This window comes from Notolepis coatsorum (genome assembly GCF_963971535.1).
Source record: "Notolepis coatsorum genome assembly, chromosome: 9".
In the NCBI taxonomy this organism is placed as follows: domain Eukaryota; kingdom Metazoa; phylum Chordata; class Actinopteri; order Aulopiformes; family Paralepididae; genus Notolepis; species Notolepis coatsorum.
In genome coordinates this window covers 85,526,688-85,548,815 of record NC_140173.1, presented here as the reverse complement: position 1 = coordinate 85,548,815, position 22,128 = coordinate 85,526,688, and the positions used below count along the sequence as shown (strand labels likewise).

The window sequence follows — 22,128 nt, the reverse complement described above, 5'->3', positions numbered from 1 at the left end:
CCTGGGTACTGTAGTTTTTCTAAATGTCAACGCTCATTAAGAGCTCTGGATGTCCTGTGCTCATATGACTACAAATCATCATCATTCGGCGACGGCCATTAATTCAAAATGGTGGATCTCCGCGAAAATATTATTACATTTCAAAAACTAAAATCTCACTAATAACACTTTAACCTATTTAAACATATTTCTGAAAATATACACTATGACTGCTGTTGTGACATGGTTAGGATGTTTACTCTTGGATACATTTGAAAAAAGAAAACACAACATTATGTCATACAGTCTTGATTTGGAAGAGGGTGGAAGAGGTTAAGAGAATATCCTGTTAAAATAAAGGTAAAATCTAAAATTGTTTTATTAAAAAGGTAACATCCCTGTCAAGGATGTGGTGAAGCCCATTTTCCATAATATGGAACCTTTAATTAAAAACATTTGATTCTTATACATGTATATCTTTCATTGTATGAGCTGTATGAGCTTTTATGAGTGTGTTTGTATGTGTGTGTGCATGTACTAGTATGCATGTGTGCACATGATGTACTGGTCCACATGTTGCTGCTATGCTAGCAGAGACCATGACATTTCACTGATGGCCTTAAGTATTGAGGAACTTCTCACCAGGCTTAGTTTCAAGTTTCAAGTTTCTTTAATAGTTGTCATACAGAAGTACAGAATACTTTTATACAAAATGCTTCTTACTGTTGCGCTCCAGAGACTGTGCAAGACAAGATAAGTATGAAATAAAATAACATAGTAAAATTAGAAGTAAAAAAAATGAGGTCACAGTGTTCAGTTTAGACATATGTACAATGTTCGATGCAGAATAGACGTAGTTACCATACAATATACAATACTGTGCAGTGTACTAATATACAATACTATATAGTGCAAGGCAGAAATGGAGAAATGGGACGAGGTGCAATTTAGGTACAATTCACAGTAGGTGTACGAGTTGTAGTGCAAATCCTTTATCAATAAATATAAAGTGTAAGTGTGTTTGTGTGATCTAAAGTGTGGAGAGTGGGTGCTGCAGTGTGTTGTTTGTTTGAGTGAGTGTGCGCGTGTGGGTGTGTGTGCTGTGTGCATTTGATGGTTGTTGCATAGTGATTATTGTTCGTTTAGCAGCCTGATGGCCTGGGGATAGAAGCTTCTTCTGAGTCTTTCTGAGTACCTTAACCCTTGTGCATCCCTGGTCCCGATTCTGTCTTTCTTGAATTTATGTGTGTGTGTGTGTGTGTGAGCACAGCGGTGTCTGTGTTGATTATTATTTCATGAAATTGGGACCATATATTCATTTTACATATATTTTCATTATGTCAAAAGATTATGATTTGAAACGCTCTAAAAAAAAGTTATTAGTGTAGGGTACCTCTAGAGGTCCTGGTGTCCAGTTTCATCCCATCCACTTCCATCTTAAAATGCATTTTTTAATCTGCACTCATTCATTCAATTCTAGATAGAATTATCAAATGCATTCTTTTTTCACATTGTGATGGATCAAGCTTTTGTGCTCTGATGCTGTTAACAAATTACAACACACGGTGGCGCAATTGTTCTATGGCCCACTTTGCCGGCTACTAAGCCAGCAGGAGGCGGAGACTATGCTGCTATGCTGGCTGCAGAGTTCCGCAGACTGCTGCCGTGAGGGGGGGGGGGGGTTTGCGAGTGAGAGATCAGCCTGCAACAACACCAACTACACTCCTCCTCCGCTCCTATCCCCTCTATCGTGTGTCACACGCTGAATAACGAGCCCCTGATAGGTGGTGCAGCCCGGTCCCGGCTCTACGCTGAGCTCCCTGTATGCGGAAGTGCGCTGGTGGTCCAGCTGACAGCGCGCTGTCTTCAGAATCTACCGGGAGATCGAGTAGTGCTCGCCCGCGGAGATAATAATCAATAATCAGTGCTTACTAACGTTAGCGTCTCAGCTATTTATGACCGAATTGGTCAACTTATTTTTTTATAAGGGCAGTTTCTTATTCACAGGGACTTTGTGCAGTTTTCACGCACTGCAATATGGGGTCTAAAACATATAGAGATATGATAAATATGCCCTTTTCTGCTTTTCTTTTCCATAAAAACTGACTTACTATCAAACAAACACGAATATAAGTTGTTAAAATTCGGAACTATTTGTAATCTGTCATTAATATATTGAGGTTAGGCTCTTAATGTTAATCGTGGGGAAAGAAATGTTTTAAAAATATTACAAATAAAAAATTATATGATTTTGAACTTGATCCATACTTTCATCATCTAAGCCTAATGAGCTCCACCAGCGCAAGGGATGCACAATTAATGGTATTATAAAGCAACACAAATAAAAATTTTGACTTTTTTTTGCTGTTTTTACCTCTTATGAAGAGGAGAAAAAAGACTGGCTCTGTAGACCTATTTCTTTATAAAACCCAGAAGAGGAGACAAAACACGGGTGTCTGTAGACCGACTTTGAAATAAAACCCTGAACTATTCAGGTATATTTGAGTCCTTCCCTTATTTGTGGAACATTTATAAAATAAAAAGTAGTCCACTTTGAAAAAAGACTACCATGTGTAGACCTACTTTGAAATAAAACCCTGAACTATGCAGCTCTATTTGAGTGCTTCCCTTATTTGTGGAAAATCTATCAAATAAAAAGAAAATGTTTTGTTGTTCGCAAATTTCTCACCACATATCAGGCATATGCCTACAGGTAAGCCTGCATCGTTAGTCGTGAAAGCAAATTAATCTGTCCACGCTGAATTAAACCCTCTATTTTCCTCAGACTTTCCTTTTTTTGGATGTATCCATGGTTAGCTTACTGGGGGGTCGGAAACTCAAGATTAGCCACTTGCAGACGGCAGGGAGAGGCGCGGGGTGTGACGTATATATTTTAGTTGATGAAATATTTTAGTTGATGAAATATTTGTTCATTTCAGTGTCACAGTATGACATTGATCTCCAAAATAAGAGATAAAAAAGAAAAGTTAAAACATTTTATTATTATTTTTTTCAGGGAGCCGCATCTGATTGGCTAAAGAGCCACATGCGGCTCCGGAGCCGCAGGTTTCCGACCCCTGATTTAGGAGAACATTGAATTGCCGGTATGTGTAGAAATAATGCACACCAATCACTATTGCGTATTCACACAGGCCTCTGTGTGTGTCGTTGGTATTACAATTACAATTTTGTTATTTATCTGAGGATTGTGAACATGTCACCAGGAGGGGTACATCTCCGGCAGCTAAGGGTCAGTGGGCATTGCTTGTCAAATAAAATTCAGTGCATAGTAGTATAGACATATTAGCAAGATAGGCAGTAGTATAATAATAGTAGCACTAGTTGTAGGGTACTAGTAAAGAGGTGGTTAGTATTTTTATAATACATTTTCTTGGTATGACATCACAAAGGGTAATACTTCTGATTGGCTTGTTTTATCTGAAGATGGTTTTCAGGTAACATCCCTGGCCAAATGGCATTGGGTATCTATGTTTTTTTGTTCACTCTTGTGTTAGTTGTCTGTTGCACTGCAGTAGTGGAGGCTCTACTCTGCTGACATAGTGTTGCACTTCCTGGTTTAATAGCACAGTCTTCAGGTGCTCAGAGTCAGAGATATATATATATATTAGAGCTGGGCCGTTAACGGCGTTAACGTGCTGCGTTAACGCTATACTAGTATCGCGCGATAATATAATTAACGCATTAATAAAAAAAAAAAAAAAAAAAAAAATTGTTTTTTTGTTTGCATTTTTTTTTACCTTTATTTACCCAGGGTAGGTTCGCTGAGCACAGATGCTCTTTTTCAGGAACGCCCTGCTTCACATTCACACAGTTCCATTCACTCCTGGGAGCTGCCCAGTACAACCACAGTTGACACCATTGGCCACTGAGCAACTCCACTGGAGCAGTTGATTCAAGCCATGTCACATAGTTCAAGTTTGAAATGATTCTGTTTTGCTCCTGAGAGTGCTAGATACTGTACTGTACTGGTAATATTATTTATTTGTGATAACTTCTGAATAAAACAACTTATTAAACACAAGTACATCTTATTGAACATTATTTTGATATTTCATTACCAATTATCATAGCAAAATAGATTTTTCAAACAGTCTGTAATGCATTTTGGAAACGGGAGATGGGCTCATGGTGTAATGGGCCACCTGGCCTGAGAAACATAAGGAGGAAAGAAAAAGTAAGGACTTACTTCTGGTCATTATTTGGGTAGAACACACATATTTTGAATGCCTTCGGCAGGTTTTTTTTTTTTTTTTTTTTAGCTATTTTAATCTAGATTAATCTAAATTAAATCCAGGATTACAGATAGATTAATCTAGATTAAAAAAATGTATCTATGCCCACCTCTAATATATATATATATATATTAGAGGTGGGCATAGATTAATTTTTTTAATCTAGATTAATCTATATATTAATCTATATATATATCTGTCATGCATGTCTTAAATGTCATGATTTGTTTAGATGATTAGATTAGATTCTTATATCTGTATGTTGTCTATGTCATAAATGTCATGAATTGAAAATCGGGGACCCTGATGTAAACAAGACGAAAGTCTTTCTCTGGTCTGCATCCCCTTAACAATTGTGTGTATTGAGCCGTACTGCTGTACCCATTCTGCAATCTGTTCATTAAAATGTTCAATCAATCAGTATATATTTGTTATTTATTTTTGGTATAGTGCTTAACAAGCATAATTGAATGTTGCCCAGTTGTGGCCTGGTGAGGGGCAATACATGATATCAAAAGTTCCAAAACATCTATTGTATTTGTATGATCCACTATATAAACATAGTAATTATTGTTGAGGTAAAACTCATGAGTGGAGCATGTCAAGACACCTCAGACAACTACCAACTACATCTCCCAGAGTGCATCAGCTGCAAGATGGCTGCCGTTGGCTGATTGAACAGCTGTCTGGTGGTGGAGACACTCACAGAACAAACAAACAAAGCAAGCTGAAGGTCGACCCAAGGAGCTCTACCCCCAAAGACGCCAATGGTCGGTTATGTTCTACTTATTCTACTGTTTATTTATACTTCTGCTTAAATGTGGTTAAAATCAGGCTAATTCAATTGTGTGTTTAGTAGCTCCAACTGTTTCAGTCTACACATTCACTTGCTTGAGAGTTGGTTTTCATTTATGTTTAAAAGTATCTATTTACAAATTAAGACCAAGTTAGAAATGTTAAAATGATTTAAGAATTTGAAAGACTACTAAAAAGGTCGACAACTCATGTTTAAAGGTTTAAAATGCCTTGTTCAATCAGAGCTGATCTACAAGCTTAAAGTTTAGCTATATTTCTTCACTTATTCAATTTAAAATACCAAATGTTTACTTGACTTGAATCAAATGTTTACTAACTTGAATCATTTATTAAAGGTTACAATTCAGAAATGATTAATTGAAAATGACTTTAATAATTGGGTTAAAATGTCGACTTTATGAGTTAATTTAAGACTGTGTTAAAATGTCGACTTTATAAGGTAATTTAATACTTTACATTTTGGCATTCATTGTGTAAACACTATCGTTAAAAGACGTTTGATTATTTAAAATATATATTTAATGTTTAAAATCAACCATGTTTAAAAAGAACTTATTGGTTTGAAAAGATGGTTATTGTTGTTTATTGTTTATGTTTATTGCATTGTTAAAACCTTTTTCTTTGTTTTCGAAGGTTTTCAACCTAATATGAAGAACCAACCAGTCAAGAATCAACTGCAACTGAAACTGTTGAAAAGTTGAAAATAAAATGTACTTGGAGTTGGAACTTGGAGTTGTTTCCTTATGTCCTTTTGGAGTGGAAAGCAAGAGTTGACTTTACAATTATAATAATATCTACATACATGGCATTTTATTGGAGGCTAGTCTCACTTTGTCCGACAGCAACATTAAAATAGTTTAGATTTGTGTATGTTGTTTAGGTAAAAAAAAATACTTTAAAGTAACGCAATAGTTACTTTCTGAAGTAACTAGTTACTTTTATAAATAGTAACTGAGTAAGTAATTTAGTTACTTTTTGGAAGAAGTAACTAGTAACTTTAACTAGTTACTTTTTAAAAGTAACTTACCCAACACTGTTGATAATGCACCTGACTAAGAATGCACCTGACTAAGAATGCCCTGCCTCCACTGGCCAGCGTTTAGCCGTGCTGTGGCCTGTCTGGCACATAGCGAACGTCTCCATTGTCTTTACAACCTGGCCAGAGCCAACTCGGACTGTTGTATCATACCGGTTTAGCTCATGAAGCCCATTGTCCATAATATTAAAACAAATCATTATAAAAATTATAATAACAATAATTATAATAATAATTAATAATACAAATATATATAATCACATCCTTATACAGGTATATCCGTTTTCAATGTATGAGCTGATGGACCTAAACAGGTAAACCCAATGTAAATGTGTGAGTGTGAACAAGCAAGGAACACGACTTGAATGCATATAGATGAGTTTATTGATGACAAGTTCTTAAACTAGATGAAAAGTGAGGTAGTGGGAATCTTCACCAATAGGGTTGTTATTCATTCTGAATGAGCTCCGTATTCCAAGCTGCTGTGTCGGCCACCTGTTTGGAGACAGAGATAGAAATGGTTACAGCTAAACCTCTCAGGCTAAAGAACATATTATAAATTACATATTTGGCTTGCTGTGCTCAAATGGTTTCCTTTAGAGCACTTTCAAGGTAAGGAAACCAAGGCAGTGTTGTTTTTAAACTTGAGTGAAACTCTTTCAATGTTTTTTGAAAGGACAACTCTGGTGTAACTTGTTTATTCTTTATCAAACCATCCAATGCAGCTCAGACTGGCTCAGTGTTATAGGAGTGGTTTGAAACTGGGAGACAAAGCGATAATGACTTTATTGTGGGGAAAAAATTACTATTTTCACTTTTTACTGTATGTTATTATTTACAGGTGACCGTGGAACACCCTAATCTGGAACTAGACTGGAAACAATATTTTTTTTTTTTCTTTATCCACTTTTTCTCCCATTTTCTATATTTTCTCCCATCCCAATGTACAGGATAGTAGAGGCCAATGAGCACATTTAGTTAACATGGTAGTAAAACACCTGTTTTCAGTTATAACTGGCTAAGGAAGTTATAAAAAGCCTATATCCTGTTCAAACCATTCGAGATACACATGTGAATGTCCACATTTGAGATGTTACTGTTATTTACTGTGATGGACGTTGACAAGTGAAAGGGAGTAGCCTCCCCATTAGCACAACGGTGCACAACTGTATGAAGTCCTGGGACTGAGAGCTATACATAGGATGCCAAACACCACTGCTGGTCTGTCGACCCAAACGTTGGTTAAAAGTATTCCTTCATAAAAAGTGAAGTAGCGAAAATACCAGTGTGCTCGGTTATTGCTTCCAGATTCATGTTTTAGAGGGTGAACAGTTCCAGATTGTAGTGTTTAACAATCAAGTCAATCAGCAATTGACAACTAACTCAATTAGAAATTAATACATTCATATTTCACTTTGTTTTGTCCTATTTATGCAAATATCTTTTCCCTTGTATGTTATTCTGAACTGTTTGAACTTACTTCATAATCTCGTCGGCATTGCAAATGAGGGGTAAGACCATTAGAGATGAAAAGTTCCAGATTGTAGTGTTTAAATTGAAGGACCACTAGCCGCTGAACTTACTTGAGCGTTTAGCACTTGTACAGTCTGTTGAGTCTGCTGATGTCATTCTGACTCATCTGTGTGGCCTTGCCGATCTCCACGTTCTGGTTGGGGATGGGCACCATGGTGGGCTGGTTGTTCTTGGAGAAGGCGTACCTGGATATTATCACACGGACCAACAATCAGTTCAATCTGGAAGACTATACCTTTGCTCACAACAATCATCGAGTCAGTTTAAACTTCGGGGAGGTTCAGTTTAGCCGAAGCGTTGACACAATGTCACTCACTCATCGCAGATAGCTGCTGTCTTTATGTTTCTTTGTGCCGATATGAATTGAGCACCTCAGACTAAAAACCGTATACGTCCATTTGAAGTTTTCAGAGGAACAATGTTTTCAAACTATATTATCCAAAGACGGTAAGTGTAAGAGTGAGAGTGTTGTGTTCATTCATAGTTAAGGACAGTAGAGCTTGAGTACTTTATTATCTAAAGATGGTAAGTTAGAATGTTGTGTTAATTTATAGTTAAAGACAGTAGAGGTTGAATAGTACCTTGTGATATAACACATTCACATTCCAAGTGATGTCGATTAACTTCACAACTGCAGATACAAAGGCTGTCCAAATAATTCAAAAGGGACTTATATGGTTCTTCAGTGCAAAGGTTAAATTGTCTTGTTTTTGTTCTAAGATTAGAACGATAATAGTATTTGTTCAGTGTATCATGCCCCCAAATGTCCCTTTAATCACCCCCCCCCCCCCCCCCTGTGTTGTATTAGAAGCATTGCAAGCCATTGATACCAGGAGTTCAACTGGGAAGGATAACTTAGATTTATTTTTTCATAAAAAAAAAGAATCTCTGCTCCAATTAGTGCGGTTTATTAATTAACTCTCTTCTGGACTGTTTGAATTTACTTCTTGAATTTCAAATGAGTAACCCAGTCTCTCCTGATTGAATTGGAATGAATGGAGGCAAGATATGTGTGTTTATTCAGACGAGCTATTAGGGGCGCTGTGGAACGCTTTGTCATCAGCAGGAGAAGCGGCCAGGGGGATTATGCCACGCGGCTAATAGTGACGCACATGGAACTAAACGCATTCCTGTCTCTGGTCTGTGTTAATGTCCCGGGGGACTCTATGGGACGTCCTGTTGTGTCGTGCACCGAGTGTGTCTGTCGTAGCCGACCGTAGAACCCTGTCACTCTGTCTATACAGGATGTCTCTGGGCTCACGGTCAGCAGGACCAATTACATTACATTCATTTAATTTGTGAATGAAGTGTTTCTGTTTGTGACGTTGAAGTAACAGTAAACAATCATGGAGTATTATACTATTTTATTACATGGCGTTTTCACATTCGCCGAAATGCTTGCTTGTGATTGTTCAATAGCCCCCCGACAGCGGTCATTATTTTTCAATAATGACCGCTGTTTTTTCAATAATGACCGCAGTGCGCAGCTGTTCGCAATCAAGCCCACTGACACACACTGTTTCAGTGCAATTAGACACTGCTGGTGTTCTGCTGCCGGCGATGACAGGGGGCGGAGCGACGAGCGGAGCCAGAACGCAGCCAGATTGAACCAGTGTTGCGAGTCGATGTAAAATGAATTAGGTATATTGTTAGTAAGTTAGCCATGTAATAAGCGGGATAATGTCCCACATCAGTGCAGCAAATCAGAGAACACCTGCCGCGGCTGCACTGACAGCGGAGCCAGCCCAGAACAGAGGCTGCCCGCCAGGGTTTGAATTATCACCTGAGAGCTATGGGGGCCCCCTGAATTTTTTTTTTTACTATTTTTTTCCTGAAATTGTGGCTGTTTTTGAAGTCATATTTAGAGGAATATCTCATTAGGATTAGTCTACTAAGTAATAATGACATCACACAACAGTCTAATCATTAGACTATTGTGTGATGTCATTATTCAGTCTCATTCTTAACCATCAATATTTGTTCATTTTCTTACTCACCTCTGATATATAATGCCATATTTACTTATTTGCATTTTGCATCTGATAAAATACAACAATTTAATTTGAAAAATTAGACAACATTTATGAACTTGAATTAACATTTATTTGTCTCTGCACTTATAAATCAAAAACTAACAAAATAATCGAATGGAAAATAAATAGTTGTATGGCACAACAGCAGCATTTATCAGGATACAGTGTAACATTATCATCTGATAATAAAATTAACATAAAATAAATACTTGTATAAATCTAAATAAATAATGTTTTTTTTTCATCTCTGTGGCAATGTGCTCTATGATCTGTGCACAAGAATGATGGGATCGGTGAGCTGGCCCGACTGTCGCACCGTTCAACTCATTAAGTGTCATAAGGGGGTTCAGTTTGGTGAACGGCAACCTTTATTTAGCGACAGTATATGCTGCCCTGAATGAACTGGCTGTCTCCTTGAGCAAAGCAGATGTGATTTTGCTAACTTTCTTTGGAAGCACTTCCTTCTGGTTTTGACTTTCTATTTCTATAGCTTGCTTATGAGCAATGCTATCACTGCAAGTATATTTTCTTCCTCAACTTCTTGCTCTGAGAGCTAGTCACAGTCCCATTCATCCACTGCTCTGCCAAATGGGCTCCAAATGATTTATTTAACAATGTCTTGGCGTTTTTACATGGAAGGCAGCCAATGCATCCCTCCTTGGCAAATAACCAGCTATATTTATTTTTCCAAAAGTTCCACTGACTCGGACCCCAGCATTGTGGTGGTTGAGTAGCAGCGCAGTCCAGGTCTAGTGGTGGAGACTCGGGTCTGGCAGTGGCAACCGGCGCGGTAACAATAACAGGTGCACTGCGCACAGGAGCAGCAGAGCTAACACTAGTACTAGCACTAGCAGTGTCAACTTCAGTGACAGTATAGCGCTGCTAGCTGCTGCACTAACAGCGTCAGTCTTTGGCCTTTTTATAAAACCAAAGCTGTACAGCCTTGCGGCGGGTTGAGCCTTTTTTTTGGCGGTATGTGGCGTACTGTTTAGTGTTTATGTTTTCAGTTGCAGGACACGGACCGGCAGCTTTCTGTTTACAGCAGCTGCTTGCTGCTTCTTCTTCACTAGGTTGGAGTAGCGTTAAACTTATGGGCGACACTCATGGGCGACGCATAGCGGCTTGGAGGTGAAATGCAGCCTATTCCACAACATTAATTACTCGGTTATTTTAAAAACTGAAAAGAAAAATATGATCTATTAACAATTTATTTAGGTAACATAAATAATACTCATTTGTACATAAAAAAAAAAAAAAAAAAAAAAGATTATATAATTTTTTTGAGAGACCCCCACAGGGGGTCTTGACTATGGGGGCTCAGACTCTAGCTATGGGGGCTGAGCCCCCATTGGCCCCCTCATAATTCGAACACTGCTGCCCGCGATAATAATAATCACTTTATTTGGGCTGACAGAGCCACAGAACAACTGCGATTTGTCAAATGAATTAGGTATATTGTTAGTAAGTTAGCCATGTAATAAGCGGGATAATGTATAGCCTACTCGGTCATTGTCGCAAAATAATTGACCTTCACTACGTTTAAAACACCTCGGCGCGGCGCCTCGGTATTTTAAACTCAGTGTAGGTCAATTATTTTGCGACAATGACCTCGTAGCCATACATTATCCCTTACGTATCATAATATTACGGGTATATTCTATTATATAATTATTTACGTTGTTGATTCGACGTTGTGTCCGTCAGAATCAAAAACTCTTTATTCACCGGATGCCATTCATTTGGGGGGATGTAATATCAATTTATTCACCATTCATTTATAGTCGACTTTATTATGAATTGAGTTAGGTGTCCATTAGTTACATTATGATGCAGGTTCATTTGCTGCTCAGTGGAGAGAGAGGTGAGGAGGGGCTTACAGACGTGTGGTTACCTGTGGTACTGCATGACTGAGTTGTAGTGTAGTGGGTTACAGACGTGTGGTTACCTGTGGTACTGCATGACTGAGTTGTAGTCGTAGGGGGTTCCCTGGTTCAGGGTGTTGACCTTATGGAAGTTGTGCTGCATGCCTGCATGAGGAAACATTATTAGACAAAAACATACAGTAAGTGGAAAAAGCTAATATTAAGTAAATTCCACATAATTATTACTGAAATGTTTGAGCATGTCAACTGAAAGGTGTGCTGTTTCATATCACACCTAGGGTTTAGATTATAGTTGATTAAAATGTATTGTTATTATTATACAGCACAGTACAGTACAACTAAAAGAGAGTGCAAATGTAGCAGTAAAGTGCAATAGAAATATACAAAGTACAGGTGATTAAATAGTGCTGATCAGAGATATGTACAGAGTTGTAGTATAATATGTACAGTGATACAGATACAGGTATAAAGACAGTATGGTAGTAATCACACTGGTCAGCAGCAGAACTAGTAGAGTAGGTAAGGGATATGACCATATATAGATATAGTATCTACAGATATGTAAAATGCTTATGTGCAGGGCCGATATGATCGCTAATTGATTATGGATCGTTATCAGCCATTATGAACGAAGACAGAGGAGAATGTTACCTTTCCAGTGATACCAATGTTATTGTTATTGTATGAGATATGCCATTTTACATATTGAATCTCTTAGTTTTTAGTTTTTTCAACATGCATTGGTGACATTCAATATGTAAAATGGCATATCTCTGGTTCTATTTGGACTAGAATAATAATATTGGTATATCTGGAAAGGTAACATTATCCTCTGTCCGTAATGGCTGGTATGAAATTTAGGGGGGGGGGGGGGGGCCCTAAAAGTGATCTATTAACGTTGATGCCTACCATGGCCAGTAGGGGGGTGGATTTGCAGTGGCCAAATATCCAGATTTATTCTAAACATATGAAGCTACATGTGTACCAAGTTTGACACTTTTATCACAAAGTGCACAATTCTTCAGCTAAGCCACCCCACTGTTTAGCATGAAGCGTGAAGACGAGGTCGTCTTGTGCACGAAGTGTGAAGAAGACGAGGGGGACTGACTGGTCTCGACGTTCTGCAGCAGGACCCGGATGTGCTGGTCCCGGTCGGAGCGGGTCTGCTCGTGGTTGAAGCCCAGGGCGTGGAGCAGCTCGTGCTGAACGGTGTTGTGGTACAGGCAGCCCTGGCGACTCAGGGACACGGTCTGGGCGTTGCCAAGGCGACCAATGTAGGAGTAGCATCTGGCGATGATGACGGGAAAAAGGTGATTGCGGTGATGTTTGAAATGTAATGTTTTTTCCCCCTGACCTTTGTTCCAAAACTAGAGATATAACGTGTTGGAATCTATGTATTAAAGTTAAAGTTATTATTATTATTATTATTATTATTATTATTATTATTATTATTATTATTATTATTATTATTATTATTATTATTATTATTATTATTATTATTATTATTATTATTATTATTGTTGTTGTGGTATCTTTTTTTTCTCCTTTTTTTTCGTTTTTCTCCCCCCCAATGTTAGTCGTTATGCCAATTCCCAATCCCCTTCCTGGTCGTTGTGCACTCTACCCCCTACCATCGGTCCGGGAGGGTGGAGACTATCACATGATTCCTCCGACACATGTGTACCCAGCCCACCGCTTCTTTTCACCTGGCAGCGCAGACTCTCACTGAGAGAGTGTAACGTGTGGAAGGTCACACTACCTCTCTTAGATCCTTCCCTCACTGTGCAGGCGCCCCGACCGAACTGTAGGAGTCGCTGTCCAAAGACCCAGACCCACCCACCGGCTTCCCTCACGCTGACTCTGCCAATCGAGCCAGTATGACGGCCGGCCAAGCCGGAAGCAACGCTGACAGCTGGATTCGATACCAGTGTCTCTTGCGTAGGTGACGAGCGCCTTGTCCGCTGCGCCACCCAGCCGCCCTGGTGATGTTTTATGGGTGAAAATATTTGGTCACCAATCACTGTGCAGGTGATTGATTGAATGAAAATTGTATTAACAGATTGCAGAATGCGTACAATACAGTACGGCTCAATACACACAATTGTTAAGGGGATGCAGACCAGAGAAAGACTTTCATCTTGTTTACATCAGGGTCCCCCATTTTCAATTCATAATGAATTGTAAGTAAGGGTGCAATAAGCACCGTGCAATCCATTCTTTGTGGATCTAGCCCTCTGTGTACTGTATGTGTAACTAGGACTACTGACTTTATAGACTTCAAACACACACACACACACACACACACACACACACACACACACACACACACACACACACACACACACACACACACACACACACACACACACACACACACACACACACACACACACACACACACACACACACACACACACACACACACACACACACACACACACACACACACACACACACACACACACACACACACACACACACACACTCCAGTTCTTACCCCCCGAGGTTCTGGATATTAATGTAGTCTCTCTGGTTGGAGCGTCTCACCAGACGGATGCAGGAGAAGGAGGAGAAGGACTCCAGACCGCGCTCGATGATGCTGCGCTCTCTGGAAGCTGGAAGCAGACAGAGAACATTTGGTTAACCTCTTAACCTCCTAACCGCCTAAAATACATACCATTGGAATTTACTGTGTGCTGAGCTCAGAGATAATAGAATAGACAGAAAAAAACTGAAAAAGCTATAATAATAATAATATACTGTAGGCTACTGTACATGTGCCCATCTGAGTGTATACTGTGTTGCAGCTATGTGGAAATGATATAATAAATTGCTAGTATATGGAGTAGCCTGTTATAATCATTATTATCATTAAAATAATCAGTGTGCCGTCCTGTTAAGCACACAGCTCTAGGGGGAAAACAAAACATCACGCACTGTCAAACTCAAAGTTATTGTCATGTCTCTACACTGATATCACCAAGGCAAAGGTATTTTATTGTATTGTATTGTATGAATGCAGTGTTTCCGATTCATGAAGCAAAAACAAAAAAAATTGGCTTAACCATAAAAAGAAGCTGCTTAAACCGTATTGTATTTGTACTTTTCTTTTTTTGTTTTGTTTGATTCTTGTCTCCCACCTTTGCTAAAGTGTCCACAGCTCAGAAACCGCAAGAGGAGAATCTCGCCCGTAAAAGATTCACGATGTGATGGGGCTCAGTGGGCCTTATTTTGTGGCGCTCAAAGCACCCCAAAATAATCCCATTTCCAGAAGTCATGACGGACTGTAATCCACAGACCCCGTGCTTTCTATCGAGGTGCGTAATTGTCAATGCGACTGTTTACAACGAGGTCCCTGGTTTATTTAGATATTTTGATATATTGTAACTGTGTCATGATAATTATCTGGGCCACAAAAGAAAGACCCATGGAGCTCCATTATAGTGGGACTGACGGACTGACATCCGCACGGCTGATATCTCCAAACCTGGGCAATTCACACCCAAACTATCTGGATGAATAGATAGCAACCCATATAAGGGGACAAACTATGTTTTCTTTGTGTGTTTTGGCTGAACTGCCCTTTTAAGTAAAGATACATATTTAATTAAGCAGCTGTAAATGATAAACAACATATTACAACTGGAACTTGCAACCGTGTAATACTTGATTGTACTGGTTATAGATGGTGTATAAGACACTTACAGTACTGGTTATAGATGGTGTAGAAGACACTTACAGTACTGGTTATAGATGGTGTAGATGTAGAAGACACTTACAGTACTGGTTATAGATGGTGTAGATGTAGAAGACACTTACAGTACTGGTTATAGATGGTGTAGAAGACACTTACAGTACTGGTTGGAGATGGTGTAGAAGACACTTACAGTACTGGTTGGAGATGGTGTAGAAGACACTTACAGTACTGGTTGGAGATGGTGTAGAAGACACTTACAGTACTGGTTATAGATGGTGTAGATGTAGAAGACACTTACAGTACTGGTTGGAGATGGTGTAGATGTAGAAGACACTTACAGTACTGGTTGGAGATGGTGTAGGGCACGTAGACCTTTCCGTCACTGGATTTGCCCCACATGCAGCCGCGGGATGTGCAGGGGTCGGCGTTCCTCTCGCTCTCGCTGTCGTAAGCGATGTCGTCCTCGATGTAGGGCTCGTCTGCGGTGTGCACTGTGTCGGGGGGGAGGAGTAGGATGAGAATGTGAATATCCGGTAACATCCTCTCAGAAATGGATCAGAAAATGGTAAATGGACTCTGCATCCAAGGCGCTTTACAACTTGTGCCTCACGGTCAGCCGTTCACTCACACATTCACACACCGACCCCCACGATTTGAGCTTTTCCCCACTAATCAAGGAGAAAGCACCGTCTCTTACCGACGTCCTTGTTGGCCTTCCACAGCAGTTCAGAGACGGACAGGTCCTGGTCAGGTGGCCTGTGGGGAGGAAATCAGATCATTCATTTCCATTTCAAGGCATTTAGTAAATGCTGTTATTTATCCAGAGCAACAGTAGTCTTAACAGTATAGCACCAACCTAGCAGGCAGCCAAATATTAGTCTAGAATCACAATAATAATAATAATAATAATAATACTGCTTCATTCAGACAGTAATATGGGTTTGAAAAAGTACTGCAGGAGCAGGAGGCGAGCATGTTCGCCTACTGTTCATTTTGATTCATGTGTGATGCCAACAAAATGTGTTTATACTCACGCAATGTGTCGGAAGTCACGCAGCCAAAATGGAAGGAGGGGACAAGAGAAGAGACATGGACAGAGTTAGGCCTCTGCTATAAGGTCTAAAAACACATGTAGAATAGTCACCGCATAATCAAACCCCAAATGACACGACTCACCTGGTCCTCCTCGGCCCAGGCAGAGATGATGAGCAGGGCCAGCAGACCCACGGCGAACTTCAAGGCGGCCATGTCAACAAAGTGTATAGCGGACAGGTTCGAAGAACTGTGTAACTGTATGCGGAACGGAGACCCTTTTATACTCTCAATGTACAGTCTGTCCTTTTACCGTTATGTCAAACATCACTGATAACAACAGCACTGCCTTGAGAACATGCTGCCAATTCCCACCAAAAAAATAAAGTCACGTTTCAGGTGTGGAATGTGAATGTGTTGAACCCCTGTGTGAACACACACTGTTGGGACAGGTGTGTCTGTTGTATACGGATCTAGGCTACATCACCACTAAGTTTTCATTTTTATATTGTCTCTATCGTGAGTTATTAACAAAATATATAATTTACAAAACACCACCATAAAATGGTAAATTGATTTAGATCTTAACCTCTTAAGCCTGGAGCCCTATTTTCAGAAAATCCGCCTAAAATACCTACATGTAAATGGAAGATTGCTCCACTTCTACAAGTCCCATTTGCATGTTTGATGTGTATAGAATTTAATCAAGGTGACACTTTTCCCATGCAGCATGTCACCAACACATTATTACAATGTTGTTATTTGGAACAAATGGAGCATCAGATGAAACATGATGTTACCGTCATCTAACCCTACTAACCATTTAAAAATATTTAACAATTATTTTAATGTGCACCCTTTGACCCCATGTGGATTATAGATATCATGGATATATTCCTGGGCCCTCATTTATCAATGCAGCCTTTACTACTAAAGGGCAGCACATACAGTATCTGTGATCGCCTAATAAAACAAGTCATTAGAATAATATAAGCCTACTGTTCATTCATTATGCACATAGGCTATACAGTACACATGTGTGCATGTGTGTGTGCACTGAGGCAGGTGGCCAGGAGTGTGCAACAAGATGGTATAAATATGGAATATTAATACAGTCTATTCCACTACAGCTATATCCACGCGATTGGGTTTAGTTCTTATTTATTTATCCACTGTCATTTGCAGTGTTGGTGTGGTGCTTTTATTTATTTTCGGACATCACGATGCGTCGTTGAGGCATAACTGTAAATGTAAATGTTTTGTATCATACAAATATTGTCATATTTATTATTATTATTATGAGTATTTAATTCCAAGGATGTCTGTAGAATCAACGTGAACGCAATCACCAAGATTCCTCCCAAATAAAGCCCTTAACCTCTTAAGCCCTAGCCATAATTCTCTGAAATACGCCTAAAAATACATACCTAGTAAATAATCATAATAAATGCAAGATTGCTCCACAAGGTTCATTTGCATGTTCTTGGTATCTAGGGACATCTATGGACCTCAGTGAATGTATTCCCACTGTCAGAAATATTGTGTCTATTACTAGGCTTGCTTAAATTGTGATTAAACAAAGGAGAATATGAATTATGATTTTTCTTTGCATCTTTGACAGTGAATAACACCATGCAAAAAATTACCAGACATCACGTGTACAAAAAATCTAAGGAAATGAATAAAGGCGGGGTAGCGCAGTGGACTAAGCGGCTGTCTACCACCGCAGAGAAACCGGCTGTCAGCGGTCCCTCCGGCTTGGGCGGTCGTCATACTGACACAATTGGCAGCGGGTGGGAAGCCGGTGGGTGGTATTCTGGTCGTTGTAAACAGCTACTCCTACAGGTCGGTCAGGGCGCCTGCACAGCGAGGGAAGGAACTGGGTAAGGTAGTGTGATCTTCCCACGCGTTACACTTCCCCGGTGAGAGTCCTCGCTGTCAGGTGAAAAGAGGCTGCTGGCTGTCTCCTATGTATCGGAGGAAGCATCTGATAGACTTCAGGGCTCCCTAGACCGACCAGTGGGGGACACGTGCAAGCAACAACCAGGAAGGGGAGGGGGGAATTGGCATAACGACTAAATTGGGATGGGAGGAAAATACAGAAAAATAGGAGGAGAAAAAGTAAAAAGAAAAAAAAAGGAAATGAATAAAGGCAAGATGATTAAACAGAATGTTTTGTAGATACAGTACTGAATTCTGCCATCCGGACACATGCAATTTGAAATAGTATTATAGAATCTAGAATATGAAGCCTATAAATTACCTTATTATAGCCGAACTCTCACATCTATGGATCGGGCCAAATCTCCTCTTTCAAATGGCAGAGTTCAATTTGGATTTAGTATCACCAGGCGTGCATCGAGAATGAAGAATGAAATCTACTGTATGTACAGTCAGCTTTTTATTCTTGCTAAATGTTCACAGAAGGTAGACACACTAACTGAGCTCCAATTTATGCCAATAACGTTCAGTTTTGTGATATTGTATACCGAGAAATAAGAGAAATAAAAGAAATTCATACACAAGTAATTTGCTTGAAGGAGGCTAGAATTCCCTGGGTACTGTAGTTTTTCTAAATGTCAACACTCATTGAGAGCTCTGGATGCCCTGTGCTCATATGACTACAAATCATCATCATTCGGCGACGGCCACTAATTCAAAATGGTGGATCTCCGCAAAAATATTATTACATTTCAAAAACTAAAATCTCACTAATAACACTTTAACCTATTGGTAAACATATTTCTGAAAATATACACTATGACTGGTGTTGTGACATGGTTAGGATGTTTACTCTTGGATACATTTGGGGGAAAAAAACGCAACATTATGTCATACAGTCTTGATTTATGACGTGATGTCATCACGGTTGGAAGAGTTTAAGAGAATATCCGGTTAAAATAAAGGTAAAATCTAAAATTGTTTTATTAAAAAGGTAACATCCCTGTCAAGGATGTGGTGAAGCCCATTTTCCATAATATGGAACCTTTAATTAAAAACATTTGATTCTTATACATGTATATCTTTCATTGTATGAGCTTGTATGAGTGTGTTTGTATGTGTGGGTGCGTGCATGTGTGTGTGCATGTACTAGTATGCATGTGTGTACATGGTGTGTCCACGTGTTGCTGCTATGCTAGCAGAGACCATGACATTTCACTGATGGCCTTAAGTATTGAGGAACTTCTCACCAGGCTTAGTACCTTAACCTGTGTAAAACACAGTGGGTCTCATTCATCAACGGACTTAAAGGAACACACCAACATTTTGGGAAATGAGCTTATTTGCAATCTACCCTGGCGGATACATACCCTTTTCTTCTCTGTGCATGCATTAGGCTTAGGGAACAGCCGCACCGTTAGCCTAGCTTAGCGTCATTCACTGGGAGTAGGTGTGCCAGTGTAGCCTAGTTCCCAACAGTCACGAAATACACTCCAAATACAACTCCAAAACGTTCCTGTAAACATGTTTGAGGTGAAGCACAAATTATTATATTATATTATATATTAAATTATATTTTTAAAACATCCCCCACTGTGTGTCAGTGGTCAGTGGACACAGATGAAAACATATTAACATTAGGTGACAGCGCACCTGACCAGATGAAATCATATCAGGCGACAGCGCACCTGACCAGATGAAATCATATTAGGTGACAGCCCACCTGACCAGATCAAAACATATTAAGTGACAGCGCACCTGATCAGATCAAAACATTTTAGGTGACAGCGCACCTGATCAGATCAAAACATTTTAGGTGACAGCGCACCTGACCAGATCAAAACATATTAGGTGAAGGTGACAAGGAAGCCACAGACTCATACCCCCCCGACACTCAACTAACCGCCTCGGACAGTCCTTCATACCAGTGGCCATCAGGCTCCACAACAGTGGGCAGCAACTGCTGCCAGACATCGACCTGGGACTTATAGGAACCCAAGGAGGACAACTTACACTACCTTAGGCATACTGCACCTTATGTGACACTGTGAAAATATATTTCAGTTAGTTAGATAGTAAATTATAACACTACCTTATGCATACTGCACCTTATGTGACACTGTGAAAATATATTTCAGTTAGTTAGATAGTAAATTATATTGACCTATTTGTTTACACTGCTTGTGTTGTTTGCACTACCTGTACCCCCCCCCCCCCCTTCCCCCATGCTGCTATGATGCCTGAATTTCCCCAAGGGGATCAATAAAGGAATATCTTATCTTATCTTAAAAGGAAAGATGAAATTCCCTACCTGGGTTCCATCCTATAGAGGCAAATCATTCCTGTGACAAAATGGGATCCAATGTAATAAAACTAAGTCAACCAACAAACTAGATTCCTGTACCGGATCTCCTCTCTGGTAAACAAGAATACCTTGAAGACTCTAACAGGAGCACTCATTCAAGGGTACTACGACTATGCTTGCACCTCATGGTACCAAAGCACCTCAAAGGCACTAAAAACAAGATTACAAACATCACAAAACAAACTGGTCAGACTACTGCTTGACCTTACTCCTAAAACCCACCTCACCCCTGCCCACTTTGACAACCTAGGATGGCTTAGAGAGTAGACGACAGAGTACAGCAACTTGCAATGGGCCTGGTCTACAAGATACACTACACCAGTGGTTCCCAAAGTCGGGGTCGCGACCCAAAGGTGGGCCGCGAGCAGCCACGGGTGGGCCGCGAGATGATTAAAAAAAAATAAAATAAAAATATTTTTTTTATTTTTTATTTTTTTATTTTTTATTTTTTTTGTCAGGCCACTGAACTTAGAAGCAGGCCAGGACAGTGTTTCTAGTTGTATTCTAAAATTCTATTCTATTGTATTCTAAAATGTGACTATATGGTTTTATATTAACTTAAATAAACAAAAACGAAAAATCTACTTATTTCAACGAACATTTCAAACTAAATAACAGATTATGCACATAAAACGCTGAAAACAACCGAAGCAACAATAGTATTTTAATGAGGCTATGATTATTATCATTATTATTTTGCAACAAGTTAGCCCTCTCATAAATAGCACATATAAATGAATAACTAACTTGAACTAACTTAATAGGATTGAAGTGATATTTGGCTTAAAAAATCGGTCGCCTGGCAAAAAAAAAAAAAAAAACTAAAAAAGCCCGACGATGTGCATTGGGCCGCGGCTCTCTGACGCCTTATTTTCTGGGCCCTGGCCTGAAAAGTTTGGGAACCCCTGCACTACACCACTAAGATACCCATGTGCATGTCGGAATACTTCCCAAAGGTCAGTGAATACCACGACCACAACACCAGAGGGAGTTCCACAAATCATGTTCAACCCAGATAAAATAATTTAAAAAGTAAAAAAAAATAAAAAAAAATTAATAAAAAAAAATAGTCATAACTTAGAAATGAGATTGCATAGGTCTATGAATCGATATCGCGATTCTGTTTTGATTAATTGCCCAGCCCTACAGTGTGTACAGTAAGTTAGCTTGGTGATTATCATTGTGATGTAGGCTAAGATGGCTAGCTACTGTTAGCATACAAGCTTTTACAAACACTAGCCTACTTACTTTTTCATCCACAATGTTTTTTCTGATCCACTTCTTCATGTTGCTCAGTTGCTGGTTTATACTTCGGTCCTAATGTTGGCGCAAAGTTTAATTTAGCCTGACTTTACTTGTTATAGCTGTACAGCTTACTTCTACTAAACAACAACTAAACTACTTCCTTGCTCTTTCAAACAGTCAAAATGGGTCCATCTGCAGGGTCGGAGGTTAGGTTTAGCTCTGGCCAATCTCAAGTTTCTCAAGTTTCTTTATTAGTTGTCATACAGAAGTACAGAATACTTTTATACAAAATGCTTATTTCAGTTACATTTTGTA

General features: G+C 39.4%; 1 protein-coding gene across 1 annotated transcript; it reads right to left on the bottom strand.

The window, feature by feature from the left end:
- Positions 1 to 7,675: 7,675 nt before the first annotated feature.
- On the bottom strand, positions 7,676 to 16,478 carry LOC311234224 (high choriolytic enzyme 1-like; the record flags this gene model as incomplete). The annotated part of the gene is made up of 7 exons (XM_084321349.1): positions 7,676 to 7,802; positions 11,596 to 11,677; positions 12,642 to 12,820; positions 14,031 to 14,148; positions 15,569 to 15,721; positions 15,928 to 15,964; positions 16,407 to 16,478. 7 exons carry the CDS (start codon positions 16,476 to 16,478, stop codon positions 7,676 to 7,678), a joined length of 768 nt encoding a protein of 255 aa, XP_084177475.1.
- Between the last annotated feature and the right edge of the window lie 5,650 nt (positions 16,479 to 22,128).